The 25322-nt window shown below is 39.7% G+C and overlaps 1 protein-coding gene across 8 annotated transcripts in view; it reads right to left on the bottom strand.

Moving 5' to 3' along the window:
- The window catches only part of ACSL1 (acyl-CoA synthetase long chain family member 1), a 97973-nt gene that overhangs the window by 12056 nt on the left and 60595 nt on the right, over window positions 1-25322 (bottom strand). For 5 of the 8 annotated variants that reach the window (XM_077144522.1, XM_077144528.1, XM_077144523.1 and 2 more), the window contains exons 8-21: window positions 24966-24998; window positions 24758-24809; window positions 22403-22476; window positions 20313-20390; window positions 16571-16705; window positions 15811-15945; window positions 15029-15124; window positions 14308-14380; window positions 11863-11951; window positions 10318-10434; window positions 7061-7204; window positions 5307-5408; window positions 5121-5192; window positions 3100-4761 (exon numbers count right to left, since the gene is read on the bottom strand). In XM_077144522.1, the coding sequence (XP_077000637.1) occupies window positions 4621-4761; window positions 5121-5192; window positions 5307-5408; window positions 7061-7204; window positions 10318-10434; window positions 11863-11951; window positions 14308-14380; window positions 15029-15124; window positions 15811-15945; window positions 16571-16705; window positions 20313-20390; window positions 22403-22476; window positions 24758-24809; window positions 24966-24998 (1341 nt within the window). In that variant the 3' untranslated portion in view covers window positions 3100-4620. Of the gene's footprint in view, window positions 1-3099; window positions 4762-5120; window positions 5193-5306; window positions 5409-7060; window positions 7205-10317; window positions 10435-11862; window positions 11952-14307; window positions 14381-15028; window positions 15125-15810; window positions 15946-16570; window positions 16706-20169; window positions 20248-20312; window positions 20391-22402; window positions 22477-24757; window positions 24810-24965; window positions 24999-25322 lie in introns of those variants that run through there. The other 3 variants (XM_077144524.1, XM_077144529.1, XM_077144530.1) reach the window with 2 other exon arrangements.

The following is a 25322-nucleotide window of genomic DNA, read 5'->3' as shown; positions in this document are numbered from 1 at the left end:
AGGTTATCACCCCAAATGTCATCTTCCCAAAGAGATCTTTTCTGATCACTACACTTAAAATAGGCCCGTGGATACTGCCCCCGGCCCCATCCAGACACATACCCATCCCTTGATACTCTTCTTCAAAGGGCACGTCAAATTCTGAAATGGTTAACTTGTTTTTTAGTTTGTCCTCTCTCTCTCTCCCCATTGGAAAGTAAGCTTCTTGAGGGTAAGAATCTTGCCTGCCATGCTATCTCCCTACCGCACCCGTGTCTGGCTCTGAGCTGACAGTAAACATGTAATTATGGATTGGTCATTTGCCTAACAGTTTTATGAGAATGTACATAAAGATCTTAGCTTAGTGCACTGCCCATAGCAAATAAGGCTGGTTTGAATGTTAGGTACCCCAGAAAAGATCATGCACTTTGAAACCATTCCAGTGGCTGCAGATCTATTGTGGATGCAACCTTTTGGTTAGGCTATTTCAATTGAGATATGCCACAGCCCATTCAAGGTGGGTCTTAATCCTTCCCTACAGTCCTTCGTGAAGAGAATAAAAGACAGTAAAACCCAGAGAGCTTAGAGAGAAATGCACTGTGCGAGACAGGCAAGGACCCACAGGAGCTGAGAAAGCTATAGCACCAGAATCCAGGAGGGAAGGGCCAGCAGACATCGCCAGGTGCCCTGGATGTCAGCAGCCTTTCCTCAGAGAAAGTATCGTCCCATTAACGCCTAATTGGGACATTTTGATGGCCTTAGAATTGTACATTTTTAAACTAATAAAGCCCCATTGTAAAAGCCAACCCATTTCTCATTATTGCATTCCGGAAGCTTTAGCAAACCAAAACACAAGCTCACAAATACCTGTAGCTATTATTACCTCCACAGTCGGTGATTTTTAGACATTCTAAGAGTTTCATAAACCTGTGAAGCATCTGTTGCTCAGCTTTACATATATATCCTTCCTAACACAGAAATGTGGGTTCTACCAAGCATTTGGTCCTTGATGGATCTGAGGTTACCAAGCTTCCCAGAGGGAAACCATATTTAAGATTTTTCTCTCTTTTTTTTTGTATGGGCAGGCACCATGAATCTAACCCAGGTCTCCAGCATGGCAAGTAAGAATTCGCATTTGGTTTTTTTTTTTTTTTTTTTTTTTGGCATGGGCAGGCACCAGGAATCGAACCCAGGTCTTCAGAATTATTTAATTTTTGATAAGCCATAAAACATGCAGACAACTACAATAAAACTCTGCGAAATGGTATTTTAGCCTCTGTTCTGACAAATAATCATTAGCGGGGAATTAAAACCATTGGTTATGAAGTTGAGAGGCAGAAGTGCTGGCACAAAGTGCATTCCAGTGACATGTTTTGGCTGGAACTTTCTTGCCGCAAGTTGACCAGAAGGAAAAACAATACACAGCATGAGGTTGAGGGTTCAGTCTTTGCAGCCAGCCTGACTCTAGTTCTTTCCAGGTGTGTGGCTTTGTCAAGTTATTTGTGTGCTTCGATTTTCTCAACTGAAAAATGGGGTTGATGACAGTCCTTGGCCCAAAGGTGTTATGGACATAAAATGGGTCAATCCATATAAAATGCTTAGAACAGTGCCTGGGACACAGCCACATCCAGTACATTTTAGTCATTAATATTCTAAGTTATCTACAACAAAAGAGAGTAAGGCTTCTCAGAGCAACAATATTTAACTATCAAATGCCAAATAAACTTTGTAAAACAAGCCCTTTTCTGAGTTTGGATATAGGATGAGGGTGTGTCAGAGCTGGGCCTGGAAAGAGGCGGCAAGATGAGCTCTGGAGGTAACTGGACCGCTACACCCGGGTTCTCACCACCCTGGAAAACTTGGCAGAGGCTTCATCTGTCATGGCAGTTACTAGAGAAAACTTAACATGCAGAAGGCCTGGATGGAGGAAAGAAAACCTTTCTCTTGTGGTCAGGCCAACAAGCATCTTAGAGCGAACCATAAGTCTTTTCAGTTCCTACCGGAGGAACTGAGCACTGATACAGAGACCACTGGGGCGCTGAGGGGCAGTTGTGAAGTGTGGGCCCAGCACCACTGTCTGTTATCACAGAGAAGCTCCGTTCAAAATGTCATGTATTTTCAGAAGAGGTTTATTTAATGAATACCTACTAGTTTTGAAGCCCTGAGCTCAGTGCAAAGGGAAAGAAAAGAAAACAAAAGCCTACCCTCAAGAAGCTTACATTTCATAAGGATAAATAAGTAATGGGGGTGTGGGAGGATATGGGGCAAAAATTGGGTAAATTGAAATACTAGGTCAGTGAAAGAGAGAGGAGCCAGGAGTATAGGATGTATGAGTTTTTTCTTTTTATTTCTTTTTCTGGAGTGATGCAAATGTTCTAAAAATGATCGTGGTGATGAATACACAACTATGTGATGGTCCTGTGAGCCAGATTGTACACTGTGGATGGAATGTATGCGTGTGAAGAGGAAGGCAAGATGAGAGAAGACACCATGAGGACCTGTGCACCCAAGATTAAAAAGCAGAATGGACTTGGGCCTTATCAGAAATATACGCATAGTGCTTGAGCTTCAGAGGAGGAAAACGTCACCACCACAAACATAAAATTTATGGAGATGGGATGACAGATTTCAACACAATGGGTTATGTAAGAAATTGATTAATTTAAACCTACAGAAAAGAAAAATCTTCAAAATTAGAAAACATACAGTAAGTTGAGTAGGGATAGAGGAAAAAGAAAAAGGCAGCTATAAAATGAAGCATCTTCTAAAACACTTCTATAGTAAGAGAACTACTGAAAAACAGCAGGACTAAATCCACCACAGAAGCACCATCTACAGCCACTGTCTCCTAAAATGTAGCTTTCCAGCAAAAATTTTAAATTTTCAGGAATGTCCATTTTATTCATACCATAATCTTTGTATCCACAACACATTAGGGCTATTGTCAGAGACAACCTGGTCAGAAGCCCAGGTCAGTGTCTGCAGTGTCAAGATTCAGAGGAAGGAGATTTGGGAAGCAAAGGAAACAAGTGGGAGGATCATTCCTGCCCTTTGCTTAAACACATCACAGGCTGTTTCAGGTAGTAAACCTGATGATATTAAAAGAGATGCATCACTCACTTGAAATGCAGAAATATTTATTTTGGTTTCCTTCATTGTTTTTGGAAATTGTTTTGGTTTATAAAACATAGAAATAGCCAACACATAAAGCCAACATTCAAAACCCCATTGTGACAAATTATTGACTTTTTGTGCAATTAAGAATACACATACGAAGTTAGGCTACTGAATAGTGTTATTACAATGACAATTCTTTAGTGCAAACCCTGTTGTGCTTGTATAATACATGTATGCACACATATCCCAAAATAAAAACAACTGCTTTAAATGTATCAATGACAGCTTAATTCAGTCAAATGTGGCAAAGACTCGCAATAAACTGAAATACTGCTAATTCCCCAAATTAACTTTTAAAAAAATCTCTCAAGAAGTTAACCCCAGGAAATGATTTTTTTTCCCCAGATTTCTACATCCTAGAATTTTGGCTTGTCAAATACATTTTGTAGAAATCAGGTAGCATAATGACATAAGAACATTTGTTTATTACTGTCCATTTCAAAAAGATCCCAAGTATATCCACTCCCTTTATATTTTTAAAGTCATACTTTGCCTGAGAGTTGATTCTGGGGAAAAAAGCAAGTTAATCACAACATGATCTTTCAATATGAAACCACGTTATAAATCCGTTGGCCATTACAAACGAAGAGTGACTGGTGCAGTAAAGATAAAAGTGGACAGTTATTTAGGGGTCACAGTTGAGCGTGGCTGATCCAGGTAATTATTTCCTTCTTGAAATGCTTGTCTTCACTATAGAGTCTAAGGCAGATTTTCAATAAGATCTGGGACAGAGGGATGGATCGAGTCTGGAGAACAGAGTCTGAGAGCATTCTGCTCTGTCTGAGCGAGAATCCATTTATCCGAGACTCAATATCTGCAGTGTTCGGAGCTGGGTCTTTCCTTTGGTTTTCTGTGAAACTCGTACTCCAACAGGAACCACAGGAGAATGTGGAGAGGAACAGGAGTTTCATAACTCTTAATCAGAAGGGATGTGAGATGGGGAAGAGAAGGTGGCAGGGATTAAAAAAAATTTTTTCTGGTCCACTTGGGAAGGTCTCCAGCAAGGGCAGGTGTTTCTGTTTTTAAAGGACAGTTTCCCTCCAGTGTACTGAACTCTCTAGAGCAGCAGACAACTGCAGAATTTGCAGCAAGTAGCAGACATCTCAGAAATAGCCAAGTCCTAACCCCTTGGTTAGAAAAACAGGGAGACAAGTTTTTAACACCCAGCTTTTAAATTGAGGAAGTCTCAAATAACTTAGCACATTTATAGTTTCCCTTTTACAATTTTTAAGGCTCATTTTGGAAATTGTTCTATCACCATGAGCATGATCTGCAACACGAGGTGACTGTAAGGCAGTGTTCCATTTCCTCTAATATTCCTATGACAAGAACCCCAAATGGACAGGTCACACATGAAACTTTCCTTCCCTATGCTTGCTGTAGTCAAAATTACCAACATGAAGGCTATCAGTAGAAGAAGAGATTGTGGAGGTGTGCAGTTTTGTCCAAGCATTCTTCCTCATGTTAAACCTTGATGGTTGAATACAGTTCATCTATATATGACCTGAAATAATTCCGTAACTCTGGCCTTTTAGCCTTCATTGTTGGAGTTAGAAGGCCATTTTCGATAGAAAATAATTCGGGATGTAGAGCAATACCTTTGATCTGCAAATAAACAAGGCTGTTAGAGAAGGGGTTAGAGGACAGAAGCAGCCTGAGTCTAGAAAGCACATCCAAAGTGTTATATTATAAAGAGCCTTACGGATGACCCAATCCAGTCTGCCCCGAGGCCAAGTTGCACTTAAACAGTCTCAACAAAGGGTACAATTCTGAACTGCATCCTGACCTCCAGGAAAATAAAATTGATACCCATTGTTACCCCTCCCCTGCCAAACCACTCCATTGTTCTTTCCTCGTGTATTTCTTTAGATCATCCTATCCTCTTGTTTAATCTGTTTAAAAAACATCTTCAAGTCAAAAAAGTTCATTTTATAGGAATACATGCACTTTGACAGGAGATTTACCTGTTCAAATGGTTTGAGACCACCATCTTTTCCAAGTTGCACCATGTCTTCTAGGATGGCTTTTTTGACATCCTGATAAGGTAAGAAAAATAAAATACTTCCTCTGTTGGAGGTCCCTGCATATCACAGGTACAGTTAGTACAAAGTCAAGATAAAGAAGATAGACAACACACTTCAGAACCTTACCTTATTTCGGCACAGTTCGACAAAGGATCCTTCAAATCCTCTCTTCTGGGCCCAGTGACATAATGTCTCAACATCTGGTACCACAATTGCTATGAGAAATGCCTTTAACACAGACAAATGAGTTACTGCATGGCTTGATTGACGTGCCTAAGCAAAGTGTTTCCTTTATTATTCTGACATCCTGGGTCCCTGGGAGAATCTAATCACATGACGGACCCTCTCTTCCCAGCATACCACCCACCCCCTCAGCAGTCCTCTGAGCACCGGTTAAGAACTTCTGGCTCAACTCAGTATGTGATCTCAGTGCCATCCCCCCGCTATGTGGGACATGACTCCCTGGCAACAGGGTACAGAAAGCCTGGGAAAAGCCAGGACCGGGCATCAAGAGATCAAGAAAGCCGTCTTGACCAAAAGAGGGAAGACAGAAATGACACAAAATAAAGTTTCAGTGGCTGAGAGATTTCAAACAGAGTCTAGAGGTTATCCGAGAGGTTAATCTTATGCACTGTATAGATATCTCTTTTTAGTTTATGGTGTATTGGAGCGGCTGCAGGGAAGTACCTGAAACTGTTGCGCTGTGTTCCAGTAGCCCACATTCTTGAAGACAATTATATATATAAAGACAGAATGTTTACAATATGACTGTATGATTGTGAGAACCTTGTGTCTGATCAGGGTATGGACAGGTGAGTAAGAACAATAAATAAAAAATGGGGGAACAAAGGGTAAAATAAATTGGGCAGATGGAAACACTAGTGGTCAATGAGAGGGAGGAGTGAGGGGTATGGTATGTATGAGTTTTTCCTTTCTTCTTTTTATTTCTTTTGCTGGAGTGATGCGAATGTTCAAAAAATGATCATGGTGATGAATATACAACTACGTGATGAAATTATGAGCCACTGATTGTACACCATGTATGGAAAGTCTTAATGTTAAGAATGTATATTTGTATGCTAAGTTTTTACAATAAAAATACTTAAAAAAAAAAAGAGAACTCCTGGCTCTAAAATATGGATGGTACCAGGAATCTTGCAAAAACGTCTTAAAAGAACCCCTGGAAATCAAACTCTAATGAAATCCTGTTTTTATTTATTTTTGTGTGTATTTTATAAAACAGGATCTAATCAGCAAGGGAAGGTGATAGAAATCAGATAATTGCTTCAAAGAAAAAACAGAAAGGGAAAATTTATATAGATTCATTTAAAAAATCTCCAATATCTCATTCTTCATAACCTAGTAAAAATAAAATATATAAACCCAAAACATGGTTAAGATTCTAGATCAAGGAAAAATAGGTGTACTCTCAAAGAAAAATAAATGCATACGAAAAGAAAATATAATTTTAAAATCATTGAAAAATCTAAAGATTTGTAAAAGGATTAATATCTATAATTTCAACTTTAATAATACCATAGCAGACAACCACCATGTGCTCAATAGTAATTTAGGAGGCATTTCATAAGCTGAGTTTAACATGTTTGAAATTTTAAACTTTCTTATAAGCCAAACATCAGTATTTTTCATCACAATTAAATTAGAAATTATATTACCCACCCCCAGCATCTTTATCCAAATTCCCTTGGAATACCAGCCACTCTAGTTAGTAAAATACTTTTCTGGATAAGAAATTTCAAGCAGCAAAAGCCATTAGTGCATTACTAATATTCTAGACATGTCAGACATAAAACCCAATTCATACTTTCAATTTTATTGTACTCCTGGAGTACACAGAGTTCAGAACTCAAAGTACATACCTGCAAGCTTTCTCCATGGACAAACACCTGAGCAACAGGTTCACTTCGTATGTAGATATTTTCAATTTTTTCAGGTGCTATGTATTCTCCTTGTGCCAGCTTAAATATGTGCTTTTTCCTGTCAATAATCTTCAAAGTGCCATTCTGTTTATGGGAGAAGGAGGCTATGAGTGGGACAATGGATGATTTCTACCCAGTACTGATCACACACATGACAAAGTATTTTATATGTCCTATCATTTAATCCTTATACCAATTCACTAGGGTCAGGTAGTATCTCATTTTACAAAGAGGGAAACTAAGACTTAGATTAAATAACTTGCCTAAGGCCATTCAGGCAGTTACAGAGATAAAGAGAAGGGATTCCAGAGCCCCTGCTCATTCCATTCACTGCTCAATGTCAGTGAGCTGTCAGTCAACTAGCAGTGCTGTGCTTGCACCTTTATTTGAGTATGTTTTTTGTAGTCTCAGATCTGAACTAGGTAGGTACATCCTGTCATATACATACTGAGTCAAGTTCTTCGAAAGAAGAGACATGGACTTATTCCCCCATGGTATTCACAATATTTACTATACAGAGGCAGAATTTTTGTTTCCTCTATCGCTGTTTCATGGAGGGGTTGGAGGGTGGTTGCTCCTGGCCCTTTGGGTAGGGTGAGTCTTTATGCAAAGGACTGTCCCCTATTACTACAGGGATGTTAGCCCAAGGCCACCGAATGCCAGCTGTCCCTCTCCTCTAGAATGGTAACCAAACCCACTCCGGGAATGTCATCATGCCTCCAAAAGTCATCAATTGGAAAGTTTCTGGAGTTCACCCACTTCACACTCCTCCTCCTCCACTTCAAAAAGGAGCAAACTAAGATCCAGAAACGTTATGAGCCACAATTAGAATTTATGCTTAATCCCTCATAAACCTAAAAAGAGAGCCTCAATTTATTCTTAAATAGCTTGGGGAGCCTATATTCTGAATTGATTGGGAGGTGTGCTGGTTTGAAATGATGTATATACCCTAGAAAAGCCATGTTTTGGTCCTAGTCCCATTTTGTATAGGCAATCGTTTCTTCTAATCCCTATTCAGTACTGTGTGTTTGACACTGTAAGTAGATCATCTCCCTGGAGGTGTGATTTAGGGAGTCACATCTTGATGTGATCTTGAGGTAATCTTGAGTGATCAGGAGTGGTTGTTAAACTGGATTAGGTGGAGGCATTTCTCCACCCATTTGGGTGGGTCTTGATTAGTTTACTGGAATCCTATAAAAGAGGAAACATTTTGGAGAAACCTGGAGATTCAGAGAGCGCAGAGAATGCTGCAGTACCATGAAACAGAATACACCAGCCAGGGACCTCTGGAGATGAAGAAGGAAAACGCCTCCCAGGGAGCTTCATGAAACAGGAAGCCAGGAGAGAAAGCTAGCAGATGACACCATGTTCAACACGTGCCCTTCTAGCTGAGAGAGAAGCCCTGACTGTGTTCACCATGTGCCTTCTCACTTGAGAGAGAAACCCTGACCTTCATCGGCCTTCTTTAACCAAGGTATCTTTTCCTGGATGCCTTTGATGGGACATTTCTATAGACTTCTTTTAACTGGGACATATTCTTCACCTTAGAACTATAAACTAGCAACTTATTAAATTCGCCTTTTTAAAAGCCATTCCATTTCTGGTATATTGCATTCTGGCAGCCAGCAAACTAGAACAGGGAGTGAGGACTTTTCTAATCAAAAGATTTCCACTGTAACAAGCACCTTAAATCTAAAATAATCTGGTAACACATAATAATAAAAATTACCTTTAATGTAGTGCTGGCAACTAAATGTGGCAACAATTTAGAAAAAGCAGTAGCTACTACCATAATGGTCAAATCTATAAGTAGAATATGTAAGGCTTACTGCACAAGCCTCTTTCTCCACAAACAGACTCTCTAGATTTTCTCTACAGCAAATGGTTCTAAAACTACAACCACAGAAGATGTTCTAATCTGTGAAACACTTAACCTATTTCTCTATTTTTTTCTTTTTTCTTTCTCTCTCTCTCTCTTTTTTTTTTTTTTTTGCATAGGCAGGCACCGGGAACTTAACCTATTTTTAATGAGATGACAAACTTAAGAAACACATATGTTCTCAAATGCTTGCCCATCACACATTCCAGGCAGTACTACAATTCCCCCACACCATGTCTGACCAAGGCATCAATTTCAAGGCATAGCATCTATTCTGTAAAAAGCCATTAGTCTCTTTGGATTTTAAACAGAAGTAGCAACCAGTTAAGTATCAAAACAAAATGTAATCATTACTCTCCCCACTACGTGGAGCATGACATACAGGGGTGAAAGTCCCCCCCCCCCCAGCAATTTGGGACATGACTCCCAGGGATGAGGCTGGCCCAGGTACTGTGGGATTGACAATGCTTTTTCTGACCAAAAGGGGGAAACAAAATGGAACAAAATAAAGTATCAGTGGCTAAGAGAGTTCAAATAGAGTTGAGAGGCTGTTCTAGAAGCTACTCTTATGCAAGCTTCAGCTAGATATTGCTAATTGCCATGGTGTGTCAACCCCCAAGCAAAACCATTCCTGTTAGCCCTAAAGAATACCTAGGGCTCTGAGATTCTACAAAAGTTTCACACACTAAGATTACTTTCCAGAAACTTACAACCTTCAGATGGGTTCCTAGGCCAGATAAGTCCTGAAATCCAGAGGGGCCAGCCTTGCCAGAACATCAACTAGTTCCATTTGCCTATCCCATATTATCGATACCCCTTTCCAGCATGAAGAAGTTAAAAGGGCAGAGCCTAAATACCCCAAAGCTTGAGAGAAGGATCAAAGGAGAAGGAGTTATAACAGAGAAGACAGGATCTAACAAATGAATATGATGCTGAATCACTATATTGATATTTCTTTCGGTCTTCAATGCCTTGGAGCAGCCAGAAGAAAACCCCTAAAATTATGACTGTGACCCCACCAAACTCTGGAATCTGTTCTGCAAGTAACTGCTACAATGTATTTTGAAATTTATTGATTTGTTTATATATGTCATATTTTATAACAAAAAATGCTTTAAAAAATGTATTTGTTACAGGTAAAAGGAAAATCCTAAACACGTATGCTAAGGGTGTAAACCTGGTTATTGCTGGAAATGGAACATCCTACATGATACCATCCAACAAAGAGAAGGGGAAAGAGAGTTACCTGAACAACAAAGGAGATACTTTCTTCCTGTAGTGGAAAAAACAATTTGTGAATGGGGGAGTGACAACTTACTGGTAACCATTTTCCAATGTCCCCTGTGTGCAACCAGCCATCTTTATCCAAAGCCTCTGCTGTTTTTTCTGGGTCCTTCAAGTAGCCCTTAAATACATTTGGCCCTTTCACACACACCTGATTTAAAAAAAAAAAAAAGATACTCTATTAATAACAATCACTGGGACTTCTCTCAAAGAACAAAACTGGGTTGTGTGTGTGCATGCAAACGTGTGTGCACAGGTGCTCACGTGCTGTGTTTAGGGGGGAACCCCACCTCTAGCTAGCAGCCCTGAATTCCATGATCAAGAGGGAACTACCAGAGCCTCACTGATAGTGAGACCTTCGAAGCCCCTCCACTGGGTTCACTTCCCTTCCTTAATTAATTACCTTAACTGCACTCAAATTATAAGATTGATGCAATGTTAATTCCTTAAGTTCTGGCCTAAAGGTGCTGGAGAGCCCCACAGGGCATGAAATCACTCTGAAGTAATTAGGTTTTCCATCCAGTAGCCAGTAGCTCGCTAATTGGTGCCCAGGCAGTCAGCAAACAGGAGCAATGCCCCGAGGGCATAGGTCTCTGGGGCCACTGCTGTGGGGCCCATGTCTCTCATATGCAGCAGGAGGATGCCAGCAGCAGTGCCCCCTCCTCATGCCAGAGGGGAGAACACAGATGCACCTTCAAAAAGAGACCTGTCGGCAAGACCTCAAACTTGGGGTTTGTTCCTATGAAACTTATCCCAGCAAAGGATAAGCTAAGCCTACTTAAAATTAAGCCTAAGAGTCACCCCTAGAGAACCTCTTTTGTTGCTCAGATGTGGTCTATCTCTCTCTCTCAGCCAACATGGCAAACGAACTCACTGCCCTCTCGTTTCTACATGGGACATGACTCCCAGGGGTGTAAACCTCCCTGGCAATGTGGGACAGAAATCCTAGAATGAGTTGGAACTCAGCATTAAGGGATTGAGAAAACTTTCTCAACCAACAGAGGAAAGAGAGAGATGAGACAAAATAAAGTGTCAGTGGCTGAGAGATTTCAAACAGAGTCAAGAGGTTATCCTGGAGGTTACTCTTATGCACTAAGAGTATATATATATATAAAATTAGTTTATGGTATATTGAAGTGGCTAGAGGGAAGTGCCTGAAACTGTAGAGCTCTGTTCCAAACAACAAGTTTCAAGAAGATGATTGTATAAAGATACAGCTTTCGCAGTGTGACTGACTGTGTGAGTGAAAACCTTGTGTCTGATGCTCCTTTTATCTATGGTATGGACAGATGTGTAAAAAATATGGATAAAAACAAATAATGGAGGGAACAAAAATTAATTGAGTAGATTGAAATGCAGTGGTCAATGAAAGGGAGTGGTAAGGGGTATGGCATGTATGAGTTTTTTCTTTTTTCTTTCTTTTGCTGGAGAGATGCAAATGTTCAAAAAAATGATTTGGTGAATACACAACTATGATCTTGTGCTGGGGAAGAGCGCTGCACTCGTGCTGCCCAGCTGTTAGAGGAAAAGGCCAGGCTGCAACGGGGGTGGATGTTAGGACCAATGTGATTTCACTCACCTCACCCTCGCCCCTGGCAGCCAGGTAATTCATTTCTTCGACATCAACAAGTTTTATGAAATTGCAAGGCATGGGGGCACCAACATGGCCTGCACATTAAATAAAAGAATTACAACTTGTACCAAGGGGACTCCTGATATCTTCAGGTCAGTCTTCAAATTATTTTTGTGACAACCAAGCCTCCTCCAAAGAAAAACAGCTGGTATACACTTCTGGCTTCTGCAATTATAGCCATTCTCTGTCTGCTCAATGGATTTGGAGAGTTTATTTCTAGAATGGGAACTAAAATATTCAAAACACTCCAGGACATTTACTAAGTTGGATGTTCTGAAGTATTTTTCAAAGTATAAATACTTTGGCTGCAGTTGTAAGAGTTACCACAAATACCTGGAAGCAAGCTCTCTAAAACTTTCCCCTGCTTCTATGATCTGATTGTCCCTGCCCCGTTATTTTCCAGTCCTTTTTAAACACCCCTCCTCACACAGACATCTGAATTAGTCCGCATTCTCTGCGAGAAGAGAGGACATATGCGCACCTTTGGCAAACCTTGATTATTCTCTCACTCAACATCCCATTCTGACCAATATGGCCTTTATTTCCTTACACATGAATAAACACATTTTATATTTAAGCATATTAAATTAAAATGGTGCTTATTTTCAGAGTTAACTTAACTCTCTTGGCTTTTCCAAACACAAAAATAAGAGAAATTACATGCATTTTAAGAGTTTGACAAATAATTCTTTCTGTTTTAATTACTGTAGCATATAGAATCCATTGTTCCAATTTCTCTCACTGTTAAGGAACCTGTGATTAAATATGAAACAAGCACCATGAAGACATAAAATGTCAGTGTCTATCTCAGTAAACTCAGATCTCTTTGCACTGCTACTTAAGAGTGCTAATATGTATCTAACACGCAAACAAATCAGGGAAGCTGAGGTCTCACAGTTAGTAGAGTATACTTCCAGCGTGCCACAGAGGAAGGCACAAATGACTTGCAGTTAGGCCCCGGTTGTAATCCTACCTCCAAAACATAATGTCATATAAATTCTCATGAATTATTTACATGCTATTAACCCACAATTTATAATTAGCGTCACAGAGGGAACAGTATTTTCTCAGAGATAAAGTTCAGCTGAAACTCATACAAGGTACATGTGCCGGTTTCAAGCCCAGAAAAGCCATGTCCTTTTTCCTGATCCAGTCTTGTGGGGGTCAGCCGCGTTTCTTTTAATCCTGAGTCAATATTGTGGGTGGGACATTTTGATTGGATTATTTCCATGGAGATGTGATACACCCAGTTGTGGGTGGGACCTTTTGATTGGACTGTTTCCATGGAGATGTGATACACCCAGTTGTGGGTGGGACCTTTTGATTAGATGGAGATGTAACCCCACTCATTCAAGGTGGGTCTTGATTAGTTTACCGAAGTCCTTTAAAAGGAGAAACATTTTGGAGAGAGCTCAGAGCTGACAGAGCTAAGAGAGAGATGCAAATGCTTGGAGAACAGTTGCTCCAGAACTGACAGAGACACAGATGTTTGGAGATGCTTGGAGTGCTGACAGAGAGCAGATGCCTAGATACGGGCAGAGCTTTGCCATGTGCTTTCCCATGAGATGCTAAGCAAGTCAGAACCCAGAGTTCTGTCCCAGAGGAGCTAAGTGAAGACCCACAGATGCTTAGAGAGGAAACCACTGGCATCAGAAGCTGGAAGCAACAGAACCGGGAACAAAGAACAGCAGATGCCAGCCACAAGCCTTCTCATGTGACAGACATCAGCCTTTCTTGAGTCAAGCTATCTTTTTCTGGATGACTCAGATTGGACATTTTTATGGCTTAGAAACTGTAAACTTGTAACCTAATAAACTGCTTTTTCAAAAGCTGTTCCATTTCTGGTACACTGCATTATGGCAGCTTTAACAAACAAAAACTATACATCTTAAGCTTCTAACAGAGACCCTTACCCATGACAGTTACTCAATTCATTATGTTTGTCTGTCTTCCTTCCCTCTTCTTCAACTGGGGAAAAATGACTATGTTTTGTCTAACGTGTGTAGTCCCAACATCTAGCACAGTCTTCTGTACACAGCATAAATTAAATGACTATTTGTGGATTAAAATTTCTGGCAAATCATTAGACCCTTACCCATTACTAGACAGATCAGTTGGGTCAAACATTCCAAATCTGGTCTCAAGAGCATCTCTCAGACTACCCCTTCATAATCTAGGCAGCTCTCTATCGCCTTACAGTTACAGCTTCCAATTTACAACATGCTCTACCCCAAGAGTCATTTTACATGGAGCTCCATGATTTACAAGAGTGTGGCCCTGAGGCCTAATAATCTGAAACAGACTAGAACTTGGTTTACATTGGTTAAAGAATCAGTGAAGAATCTAATTCCAATAGCGAGATTCCAATGAGAAATCTCCTGTCGATCATACCTGCTGTCCAGTCACCAGGCAGAGTGAGGCAGCACCCAGCAGCACATTCTGTTTGTCCATAGCCTTCATAAAACTGGGTCACCAAGAGACAAAACATTATTAAAGTGGGAAGGTCACATCTTTGCTGAAGTGCAAAAGCAGTTACATTCCTAAATAATGGCTTGCTGTGGTGAAATCTCTTTGCAAATTTTATGTAGGGTAAATTCATCCTGTACTAGAGCATGCTTTTCCAGAGCATCTAAACATCTTCAACCCCATGTCAGGCAGCAGCCACCGTCCCTGTAAATTTTCTACTTAACTTCCTATGGACAGCAAGAGAGGAGCCCTCCGTGTCAGGTCCTGCCATGCATGCCTATCCAGGGATGCACTTGCTTTGTCAGCTTGTGGTTCCTTCCATCTGTGTCCCCGAGACTCTGCTATCCCTGCCAATATGTTCTCAGCCTGGTTTCCAGATTGGTTTATTATGTATGAGCCATGCCCATAATCCCATGCCTGACTCCAAATACATATTTTGTGTTTATTCTCGACAAGAGTGCAAACAGTGAATACAAATAAATATTTCCTTGCCTACAGTAAAAAATACATATATGGCTTATTCTCCAAGGAACCTAGGAATGACATGATCTTCCAAGCAAAATAAGACATGCATGGAGGGTAGCCATGACTTATCCTAAAGAAGATGACTCAGCATTAGAAAGCCAGACGTGAAGTCCTGCCTCACCTGGCAGCCAAGTGCTGCTCTCAGAAATGTCAGCACTGTGGCAGACACGGGTGCAGCTCCAGTGACCATCAACCGCACCTTTCCTCCTAGACTCGCCTGAAAAGGGAGGGAGAGAGGAGAGAAAACGCATGTTAAAACCTGGAAGCAGAAAACAAAACAAAGCAAAAACAACCTGGAGGCGGGTGGACCAGGCAGTGAAAGGTATCTGGATAGAACCCCGGGCCCCGATGTCCCGCGTCCTCAGAGGGGGGTGCTCAGGGACTTGCCCAGGTGCTCACTAAGAGGGGCACGTGACAGCAGTTTGTTCCACCCATGCCCATTCCACCCTTTCAAATAGTGTGCAAACAAGTCATCTATTTATTGATATTTTAAGGAATTTGAAAAAGTGTGGTGGGTTTGTGGCAACTACCACAATTCTGGCATCTCACTGGACATAATTCTACATATTCTTTTATCACCCATGCCTAACAAAAAAAACGCTTCTAGACTGACACACTTGTTCCATAAAAGCTACATAAAATGGAGAATTGGAAAGGCTAGAATACCCTGAATCCTTTTCCCCCATAGATAGCTATAACTACAACACTGTTTAAAATTTATCTTGGATACTAAGTGTTACTTACTGGCTTTGTCTGTAAGTTTTAGAAATATGCCAGAATTAATAAAAATATTTCATTCTCTCTTTTGCCTCCACCCCTCAAAAAAAAAAAAAGAGCTCTCATACAAAATTTGAAACCCTAAGTAGCATGCTTAAGAAATAACCGTTTGAATCCACTTGTTACCTGTATTTTGTAGAAGATTAGTTTATCCCACAGGCTGTTGTTTCTAATGATACCACTACGGAGCTCTGCTTCTTTTCTCTTGGAGGCAAAATCCAAGAGCCATCGCTTCAGTGTGGTGTCTGCTTGTGCAAAAATCTAGTAAGTAAAGAAGTAAGAAGGTTCTCAGAGCCGCTAGAAGCCAAGCCTCCAAACAGTGCTGAAACTGCCCAGCCCAAATTCATTTTGGAGACTGCCCAGACCACACACTGGAGATGCCCAGCAGGGTGTATTGGCCCACCGCAGAGGGCTGGCATTGGGGGAGGCCCTCCCCGGTTCAGTCACGCTGCTCAATGTGGCAAAGTGAGTATATCCTGCATGTGCACAGAGGTTTACAATGAATAAAACCCAGTTCATGGCTCTTTATTTTCATGTGATCCAACTAGGAACTTAGTGAGGTAGATAGCAAAGGACAGTAGGTAATGGTCTCTTTTATAGATGAGAAAACAGAGGCTCAAGGTGTTCACTGCAAAATTAAAACGACCTCCCGCCCTTCACCCGTACTGTGCCTTAAGGCTTCCAAAGTGTGTTCCCGGGTATTCTCCCCAGCAGCTCTGTAAGGTAACTGCATTCTCATCTTACAGAGGAGCAACCCGCAGTTCAGTGAGATTAAAAGAACTGCCCGTGGTTCCCCAGAGGGTGCACGCATGAGCCCGATTCGAGCCCAGGCCTCCGACACGCAGTACGGTGCCTCCAGCTCCACACTTAGCTGCTCAGCACTTACTCGGTCAAACATCCGGTTCAGCAGCCTTGGAACCACGGGAAAGACGGTAGGCTGCAGCACCTTAAGGTCATCCATAAGCAGCCTGATGTCTCCTTGGAAAAATCCTATTTTAGCTCCATGACACAGCATTACACACTACAGAAGCAAGCAGAAACAGCAAAATATTTTATCACTGTGACAGCAGCACAGATACACGAGACTTCAGTTTTAGGGCTGCAGACCTGTTGCCAGAAATCTTCATGTTACTAACTTCAGGTCGTTTTAAAAAAAAAAAAAAGATTTTTGTTTGCTTGCTTTTTGCTTTCTCAGAGCACTGTCACATGGAATTTGGCATTTCCTCTGATCATCTTCAAGGTAAAGGGGGTAGTAAGAAACCAGTTGTTTTTAGTGCTGACCAAAAAGGTTCTGTTAATTGAGCTTCAGGATCAATACCTGCTGAATGGATGGCATAGTATTATTAGCTCTAAATATTTTTAGAACTCTAGAAGGTCTCAGTCTACAGTCCAAGCTTCATAAAGCCTCACTTTTTTTTATTTGAATTTGAATTTTTTGAAAATCCACTGAAAATGTTAACATTGAGACCCTAAGACACCTAATACTGGAGTGGATTGCTGTTCAGCTATAATCTAATGTATGATTTTCCCCCCTATTTAATCCAAACTGCACTGGCAAGCCATATGTACTTGAATAAACAGTTTGCCCATTTTTAATTTTAAAAAGAAAGAGGAAATCAAAAGATGATACAACAGAAATACAAACGATCAAAGTCTTGAAGTCAGAAACCACTAGAAAGGTACATCATGGTTTACTGTTTGAAAAAGGTTTAAAAATTAAAGGTCAGGAGGCTTTTGATGAGTGGGGCCTGCCTCCCTAAAACCATAGTTAGGTACATTAGCAACTAACTTGAGAGCACTTCATAAATTCACAAGATCGTGAAGTGTGCAGGAAGTAGACCTAACAGACGAGGAGGGGACCAGTAGTCCTTGATCCTTTAGGGGCAGGTGAAACTTACAGGGACAGTAGTGGGTCAAAGGGTTGGCCCTCTACTGGTCATCTATCTATTTTTCATTTTTTTGTTTTATTTTCGGTATTTTTGGTCACCTCTCCATGATCCAGTGCAGGCCCCCCCCCCACACTGCTGGCACTCAAGAAGTGAATGAATAACGTCTGCTGTTTTTCCTATAATTCAATCCAAGACTGTCCAAAAAGGAAAAGAGATAATTTTTGGACAGCTTAAATTAGTCACACGGTTGTATACAAGGAGCTCAGGTAAAGGTCAGCTAAAGACCCTACCTTCACATATTGAAAAAATTCACTTGAAACCAACCCCTTTCTTATGAATAAGCTCACAATAAAAAATAGACTTCTACAGCACATAAGTCTCATGAGGCTTTATAGTTTATAGGTTTGCTCGAATGAAAATTCTACTTTTACAGTTAGTCTTCCTTGACTCATGCCCATATTAGTATGCTTTAAAAGTCTGAATTTCTCCCTTGAGGAACTGGAGAAAAAACATGGAACTATTAAACTTTCCCATCAGGAAAACCTCTGATACTATTTGTACACAATAGGGACTACACCAAGTAAAACACGCCAAGCCCTTGATCTTGATGCTTGCTCTTGTGAAACTTATTTATGTAACAGAGAAGCTAAGCCTACCTATAGTTATGTTTAAGATTTTCTTCCAGAAAACCTCTTTTGTTGTTCAGATGTAGCCTCTCTCTCTCTCTAAGCCCAACTCCGCAAGCAAAATCATTACTCTCCCCACTACATGGGCTACAATATTCAGGGGTGAAAGTCTCCCTGGCACCATGGGATCAACAATGCCTTCCTGACGAAAAAAACGGGGAAAAGAAATACCTGTTGAATGGATGGCACAGTATTATATACTCCAAATATTTTTAGCATTCCAGAAGCTCTAGGTCTAATTTATTCCAAAAACAAAATCTTTTAAGATAAGGTGTAAGTGGTGTGCTGGTTTGAAACTGTTGTGTACCCCAGAAAAGCCATGTTCTTTAATCCTCATTCAATATTGATTGTTTCCATGGAGATGTGACCTACCTGTGGGTGGTAACTTTTGATTAGATGGTTTCCATGGGGATGTCTCCACCCATTCAAGGTGGGGTTGCTTATTGGAGCCCTTTAGGAGGGAACTATTTTGAAAAAAGCTTCGGAGCCCACAAGTCAGAGACCCTTGGAGATGCTGAAGGCAAACTTCCCTGGTGCAACCTTATGAATGAGTAGAGAAAGCTAGCAGATGTCACCATGTGCCTTCCCAGAGGATAGAGAAACTCCAAACTTCATTGGCCCTTCCTTTGGAGTTAAGGTATCCTTCTCTGGATGCCTTACTTTGGACATTTTCACAGTCTTAGAAATGTAAACTTGCAACTTAATACATTCCCTTTCTAAAAGTCATTCCATTTCTGGTATATTGCATTCCAGCAGCTTTAACAAACTAAAACATATAGCTCTTATAATGTGATTGTGTGATTGTGAAAACCTTGTGTCTGATGCTCCTTTTATCCAGGGTATGGATAGCTGAGTTAAAAAAAAAAAAAAAAGGATAAAAAATAAATGCATAATAGGGGAAGACAAAAATAAAAATTGGGTAGACTGAAATACTGTGGGTCAATGAGAGGGAGGGGTAAGGAGTATGAGATGTATGTATGAACTCTTTTTTTTTCTTTTTCTGGAGTGATGCAAATGTTCTAAAAATGATCATGGTGAAGAATACACAACTATTTGATAATACTGTGAGCCACTGATTATATAATATGGTTGGCCTGTACATGTGTGGATATTTCTCAATAAAAATATTTAAAAAAAAAAAAGAGTTCAAATAGAGTCAAGAGGCTATTCTGGATGCCACTCTTATGCAAGCTTCAGCTAAATATTGTTAATTACCAGTTTGCCAAACCCCAACCAAAATCATTCCTGTTAACCCTAAAGAACACCTAAGGCTCTATCTGAGATCTACAGAAGTTTCACACACTAAGATTAATTTCCAGAAAACTACAACCTCCAGATGAGTTCCTAACGCCAGATAAATCCTGAGACCTAGGCCAAATAAATCTCCAGGAACAAGATCTATCCCCCTATCCCATATTGTCAAAACCCCTTTCCAACAAGAAAAAGTTAGAATGGGCATAGTCCAAATACCACTTAAGTTTGGGAGAAAGATCAAAGGAGAAGGAGGAGTTATAACAGAGAAGATAGGATTTAACTGAGTATGTTGCTGAATCATTATATTAATATTTCTTTTAATCTCCAGTGTCTTGGATCGCTTGAAGGAAAAACCTGAAACTGTGGAAACGTAACCCATAGCAAACTTTGAAATATGTTCTATAACTATTTGTTATCATGTACTTCCAAATTTATTACTTTTTTGTATATATGCTATATTTCATAATATAGCATTTCATAATATAACATGTTTTCAAAAAGTCTGAGCTTCTGATTTTAAAATGAACAATTAAAGTTCAAATAATCAGACCCAGAAGAAAAAAAAAATCTACCCTTTTAAATAATTAGTGCCACTTCCAAAATGGCGCTAAGCAAAGAACTATCTGGGGGGGTGACAGTCCGTACATCAAACTTACCTGCATTAGCTGCTCATACATGTGTGCAAGTGGCAAATACGAAATGTGTGTGTCACTGGGATTCAACTCAAGCATTTTCTGTAAAATACAACAACTTAGTGGAACACAAACAGCACACAAAGAAAACAAGGCTAAATGCCTACCTCCACAATTCTCTCAAACATATGCGCAAGAGGCAAGAATGATATCAAAGTATCATCTGGGCAAGGATTGACCACATTCTGTAAGCAAAAACACCAGCAAGGCAGAAAAGCATTAAGATTTCTAGCAATTTCCCATTTATTTCAGAGCACATAGTCCCTTAACATTAAAGAGAAAGAGCCTTTGCTCATGGTCTGCAATTATTTCTCAGCAAAGAATGAAAAGAAAACCAGTATTTTAATAATTCAAGGAGAATGGAATAGATGAAGTCATTAACAACCAAGGAAATCTACTTCAGACTTCAGTCAAAACAAGTAAAATTTTGCCCTGAATGGGATGTTAAGGGATTATGCGTTCTGCTTGTTTAGTGACTCAAAACATTATATGGCACAGCCCAGCAAGCTCAATTCCATCTTAGAGTAAGAAATATAATAAAATCCATTCCAACATAAGATAGCATATCATGTTTCAAAGGGAAAGGAGGAGAGAAGAGAAAAATGGATTTCTATGATGCTTTTATTTATAGTATAAATGCATCTAAAATATTTTATTTTGATCAACATTTTTACCTTAAAGCCCTACTTTACCCCATGGAAAATGTCCCAATATATGTAATGCAAGCTAAGATCCAACACCAAAGGGCTTGCTCTCCTACAAAATGCGGAGTGTGACAGACCCAGGCCCAGTTTAAGCTTGGACAGCAGGTTCCCTTTCAAGGCTCAGGACGGGCCTTACAGAGAGGTCAGCATAGGCAGGGTTTGCGTGGAATGGTGTTTTCATGTTAATGACATAAAGAACTCAGGTAAAAACTGGAGGCTGCCAACAGCAGCTGCTCTTATTCCAATGAATAAATGAGACAGAAGCCAAGTTGCCTAGGGGGTTGGCACCCACTTCTGAACCATGCTCTCCTTCCACAAAAGTGGGCTAGCCTTCATGATAATGTCATAATCAGTGAAAGCACCAGTCCTGAGCAAACAGCAATCCCAGAAACATCTGGCATATGGCGAGCATGCCATCATCTTGGTTTAAATGTATTCATCCCAACTATGTAGTTCTTGGAATGAAACTGTCATACACAGAGCAATATGACTCGGTAACATCTACACTTCTCAATTTTTTATTTAGCCCCCAAAATAATGTCCATTAGCATGACTAGAAATTTTACAAAGCCTAATGCTCCTTGATATTATCATTGATTTTAAACAAAGTCTTGCAATTATTTGCCTCATTGAACTACCTCCAAAATTTTCTTTAAGGCCATTTAGAAAAGTAAGTTTTCACCTGGGTAAGGTGCTAAATGTTGAACTCTATTTCGAAAGCATACACCAGAAAAGGCATTTGGGACTAAGAATGTGTGTGTAGAGTAAAATAAGTGGCATGTTCCCTAAAAGACCAACAGTCTGCAGCCACCATAGATGGAGAGTCCCCAAAACCACCAAACACAAACTCCTGCCACAAAAATAAAGTACCTCCAAGAGACAGCAAAATTAAACTATATAAAACATGAAAAAAGTATGAGGGAAAGGCATTATATTATTAAATTGGTTCCTTTTTAAAAGGCAAGTCTGAAACATAATGTTGGCTAGCAAATTTTAAGATTATAGGAAACTAATTAAAGTTCAAGGCTCTCATCCCTGTCATAAAATGGAAGTCAAACTGGCCAAAACGTGTAATAGTAATTCAAAAAACTTCAGCAGCATTTCACATTTCATTGTCGATATAAAGAAACAACTTTCCCAACACTGGAATAGTGGATAAAAGCACAAGACAGTCATCTCTTCTCTGTCCTTTCCTGGAAAACTTTATGGGGCAGTATCCAAATAAAATTTCACAATGCAACAGCTGGACCAAATTCTTTCTGTCCATTCACCTTAATAGTCACAAGGAAGAGTTAGGGATTTGGTCTGCAATGAAAATAATTTGAGAGGAGGTGGTCTTAAGCCATATTAATTCAGACATTATTTATATTTCAGATGGGATTCCAAATACAGTGTGGACCTAACATGGTGGTCTTGCCTTTACTATTTTCATTCTGGGCGTCTTATGTCAACCAATGAGTATGAAAAAAGATGACAATGTCCAAAAAGTTTACCTCGGTTGCTTTCACAAAAGCTGAACAATCGCAAACTATGTTTTGATGAGTGATCAGTGCTCCTTTGGGGTTGCCTGAGGAACACAGATGAAGTAGAACAAAGTTAGAGTAAATGAAACTCCTTTAAAGAATGACAGAAATTAAGGAGGCCCCCAAACTCTGTCTACTTAGGGCCTCAAGCGCCCCATGAAAGCCAATTGTTGATAAAGTTCAATTCCTAAGCAGAAAGCCGATGCAGCCTTCACAGCCACATTATTGCAGGCACTCTGGAGCCCTCTCCCTCCTGTGCACAACGCCCATTCTTAAGGAAAAGCTGCTCGCACCAGCAGAAGAGGAAGCCACAGTCTCAAACAATAGCATCACTTCAGTGGGGGTTACACAAGTTGCTACGGCATGTGCTATCAGCATTCCTGGAAAGTCTCTGGCTGATGAACTCGCCCTTGCAGATGTTTTGAAAGATAAACTCAAAGAAGAAATGATGGATCTGCAGCATGTAAGCTTATTTCTTCAGACTCCTAAAACTGTGGCAGATAAAAAATTACTCTGTGACTGCTAATTCAAAGATTGTTGTGGTAATCGCAGGAGTCTGAAGCAAAAGGGGAAAAGTGGGGACTAGTTCTCTCTATCCATTGCAGAGGAATGCTAAGCCTTCAAATTCATTAATCTTCAAATCATCAAGTACAGTCCCAACTACCTAGGGTTTCTCACCCAGTGAATAGGCTAACATATGTACCCTGGAAACTAAGTGGATTACCCAAGCACCATATGACTGGGTTCTCCTAGATTTAATTGTGTTATGGCTGAAAAGCTTGGCATCCATCCCAGCAGCTGCCACAGATGGATTTTGGGGGAATGCTGTGACACAAGTGTGGCTGTGTGGAATGGAGCAAATACAGCAGGAGTTTCTCTCCAGGAACTCAATCCAGAACTGGAAATGGATTGTGACAGTGAAAATGGGAAGGAAGCACACAAGATGTTGGTTGAAAGTGTCCATGAAATCATTAAGCTAAAAGGATATACCAACTGGACTACTGGATTAAGTGTGGCTGATCTGACTGAATCCATGTTTAAAAAATCTATCTGGGACAGAGTTCTAACCTGCTATGCGGGAGACCTGGGTTCGATTCCCGGTGCCTGCCCATGCAAAAAAAAGAAAACAATCTATCTAGGACAGTTCTATCTAAATGATACTGCATGTTTCATATACTGTTACATGAATAGGATGTGTCAGAAACAGAGATTTTTAAAAGTGGATATTTAAAAATTCTTTAGTTTTAATATATTTTGAATGATATATTCTTTAAAAATGTGCAATTAACTAGTACTGCAGTGCAATGATTAGTATTAGGTATGCCTCCCTTTTATATCCTTGGTGTGTCCCATTTTCTCAGAAGTTTAATATTTTCAATTGCTGTTTTACCCTCACACTTAATCTAACTTCACACAGAAAGGCTTGTCTAGAATAGTGTATGTATTTTTACCTTGTTCCAGTGAAATGTATATATTAATTATAACCATTTTTATGTTGACTAGGTGTTCTTATAAAAATTGTCATATAAAAATTTAAGAAATAAATTCTTGTTCACAAAAAATGAAAGAAAAAACCTATCTAGGATTCATCCAGATGAAGGGGACATATGGCATGAGAATGATGCCTTCCATGTATCCTGAATGCTCAGGGATTAACCAACATTATCAACCAGAAGCTGAAGGATGGTGAAGTTGTTAAACTCAAGAAGAGTTCAGGTACCCTCTGGGACATCCAGAAGGTCCTAAAAGACCTGTGACATCACAGTTCTATGCTATAGAAATTTAAAAACTACAATGTGATTAATCTTGAGCCATTACTTATCATTCATGTCCATGGATCACAATTTGCTTTTATCTTTCAAAATACTGTGAATTTGGGCCCACAGAATCAAGGCAAATGCTTAGTTTAATGCCTGCAATATGGGGCCTTGAACAAATAAAATGAACTATTGCAAAAAAAAAATCCTAAGCAACCTGAAATCATTTAAAATAATTCCATTATCTAAAACAATCTTTATTAAAATGATAAGATTTAGAGATCTTAGCAATAAGAATAGAAAAAGCAGGGATTTTTTTCCTCTTAATATAGCTTATCCTAAGAAGACTGGTGAATTAAATGTCACCATTAATTCATATGTGAGGAAATATATGGCTCTCTCCAATTCTGTGGATATCTTATAGAACAACAGAAGACACTGCTTGAATCAATTCAGTCTCTTCTGCTTTCTGGTGGATAAATAATCCAAAAAAGTATGTATGTGGGGGGTAGGGGGAAAGTACAAACTTTCACATACTACCTAGGAACAATCCCATTTCAAAACTTGCCTGTAGTTCCACTTGTGAAACAAATTACTGCAAGATCTTCAGGTGTTGGAGGCTAAGACACATTAAAATTAAAAAAAAGATTCAAGTCAGAATAAAAAAATCCAATCAGCCAAAATATATCATCCAAGATTTCTACTAGTCTCCAAAATGACTAAAAATTTCAAACTATACAGAGGGTTGTGGCAGATTCTGACATATACGTACTTACCTTGGGCTTCCATCTGTTGACTTTTCCCAGATCCTTAATTAGAAGAAAAGAAAAACATCTTTAAAAAAAATGCTTCTAAATTGAAAGAATAAGTTCACATTACGTCACTTAAGGTTGACTTTACTGTGAGGTTCACTCATAGGCTCAAAGACAAATGCAATCTTCAAATTAAATAAACTATGGCAAGCTTAATGAACCCAAACCAAAATATTATCCACTATTCTAAGAAGTCATTTTCCAGTTGTCTTCTCTTGTATATAAAGCTATACAAATGGCTTTTGAAACAGGATTTATTCAAAAGACTGTAGTCCAAGTCCTGTAAAATGTATTGCTTGTCCCCACTCCTACTTTATGGTT

This window comes from Tamandua tetradactyla, chromosome 26 (assembly GCF_023851605.1).
Source record: "Tamandua tetradactyla isolate mTamTet1 chromosome 26, mTamTet1.pri, whole genome shotgun sequence".
NCBI classification, from domain to species: Eukaryota; Metazoa; Chordata; class Mammalia; order Pilosa; family Myrmecophagidae; genus Tamandua; species Tamandua tetradactyla.
The sequence above is the reverse complement of the archived record's forward strand: the minus strand, read 5'-3'. Positions and strand labels throughout refer to the sequence as shown.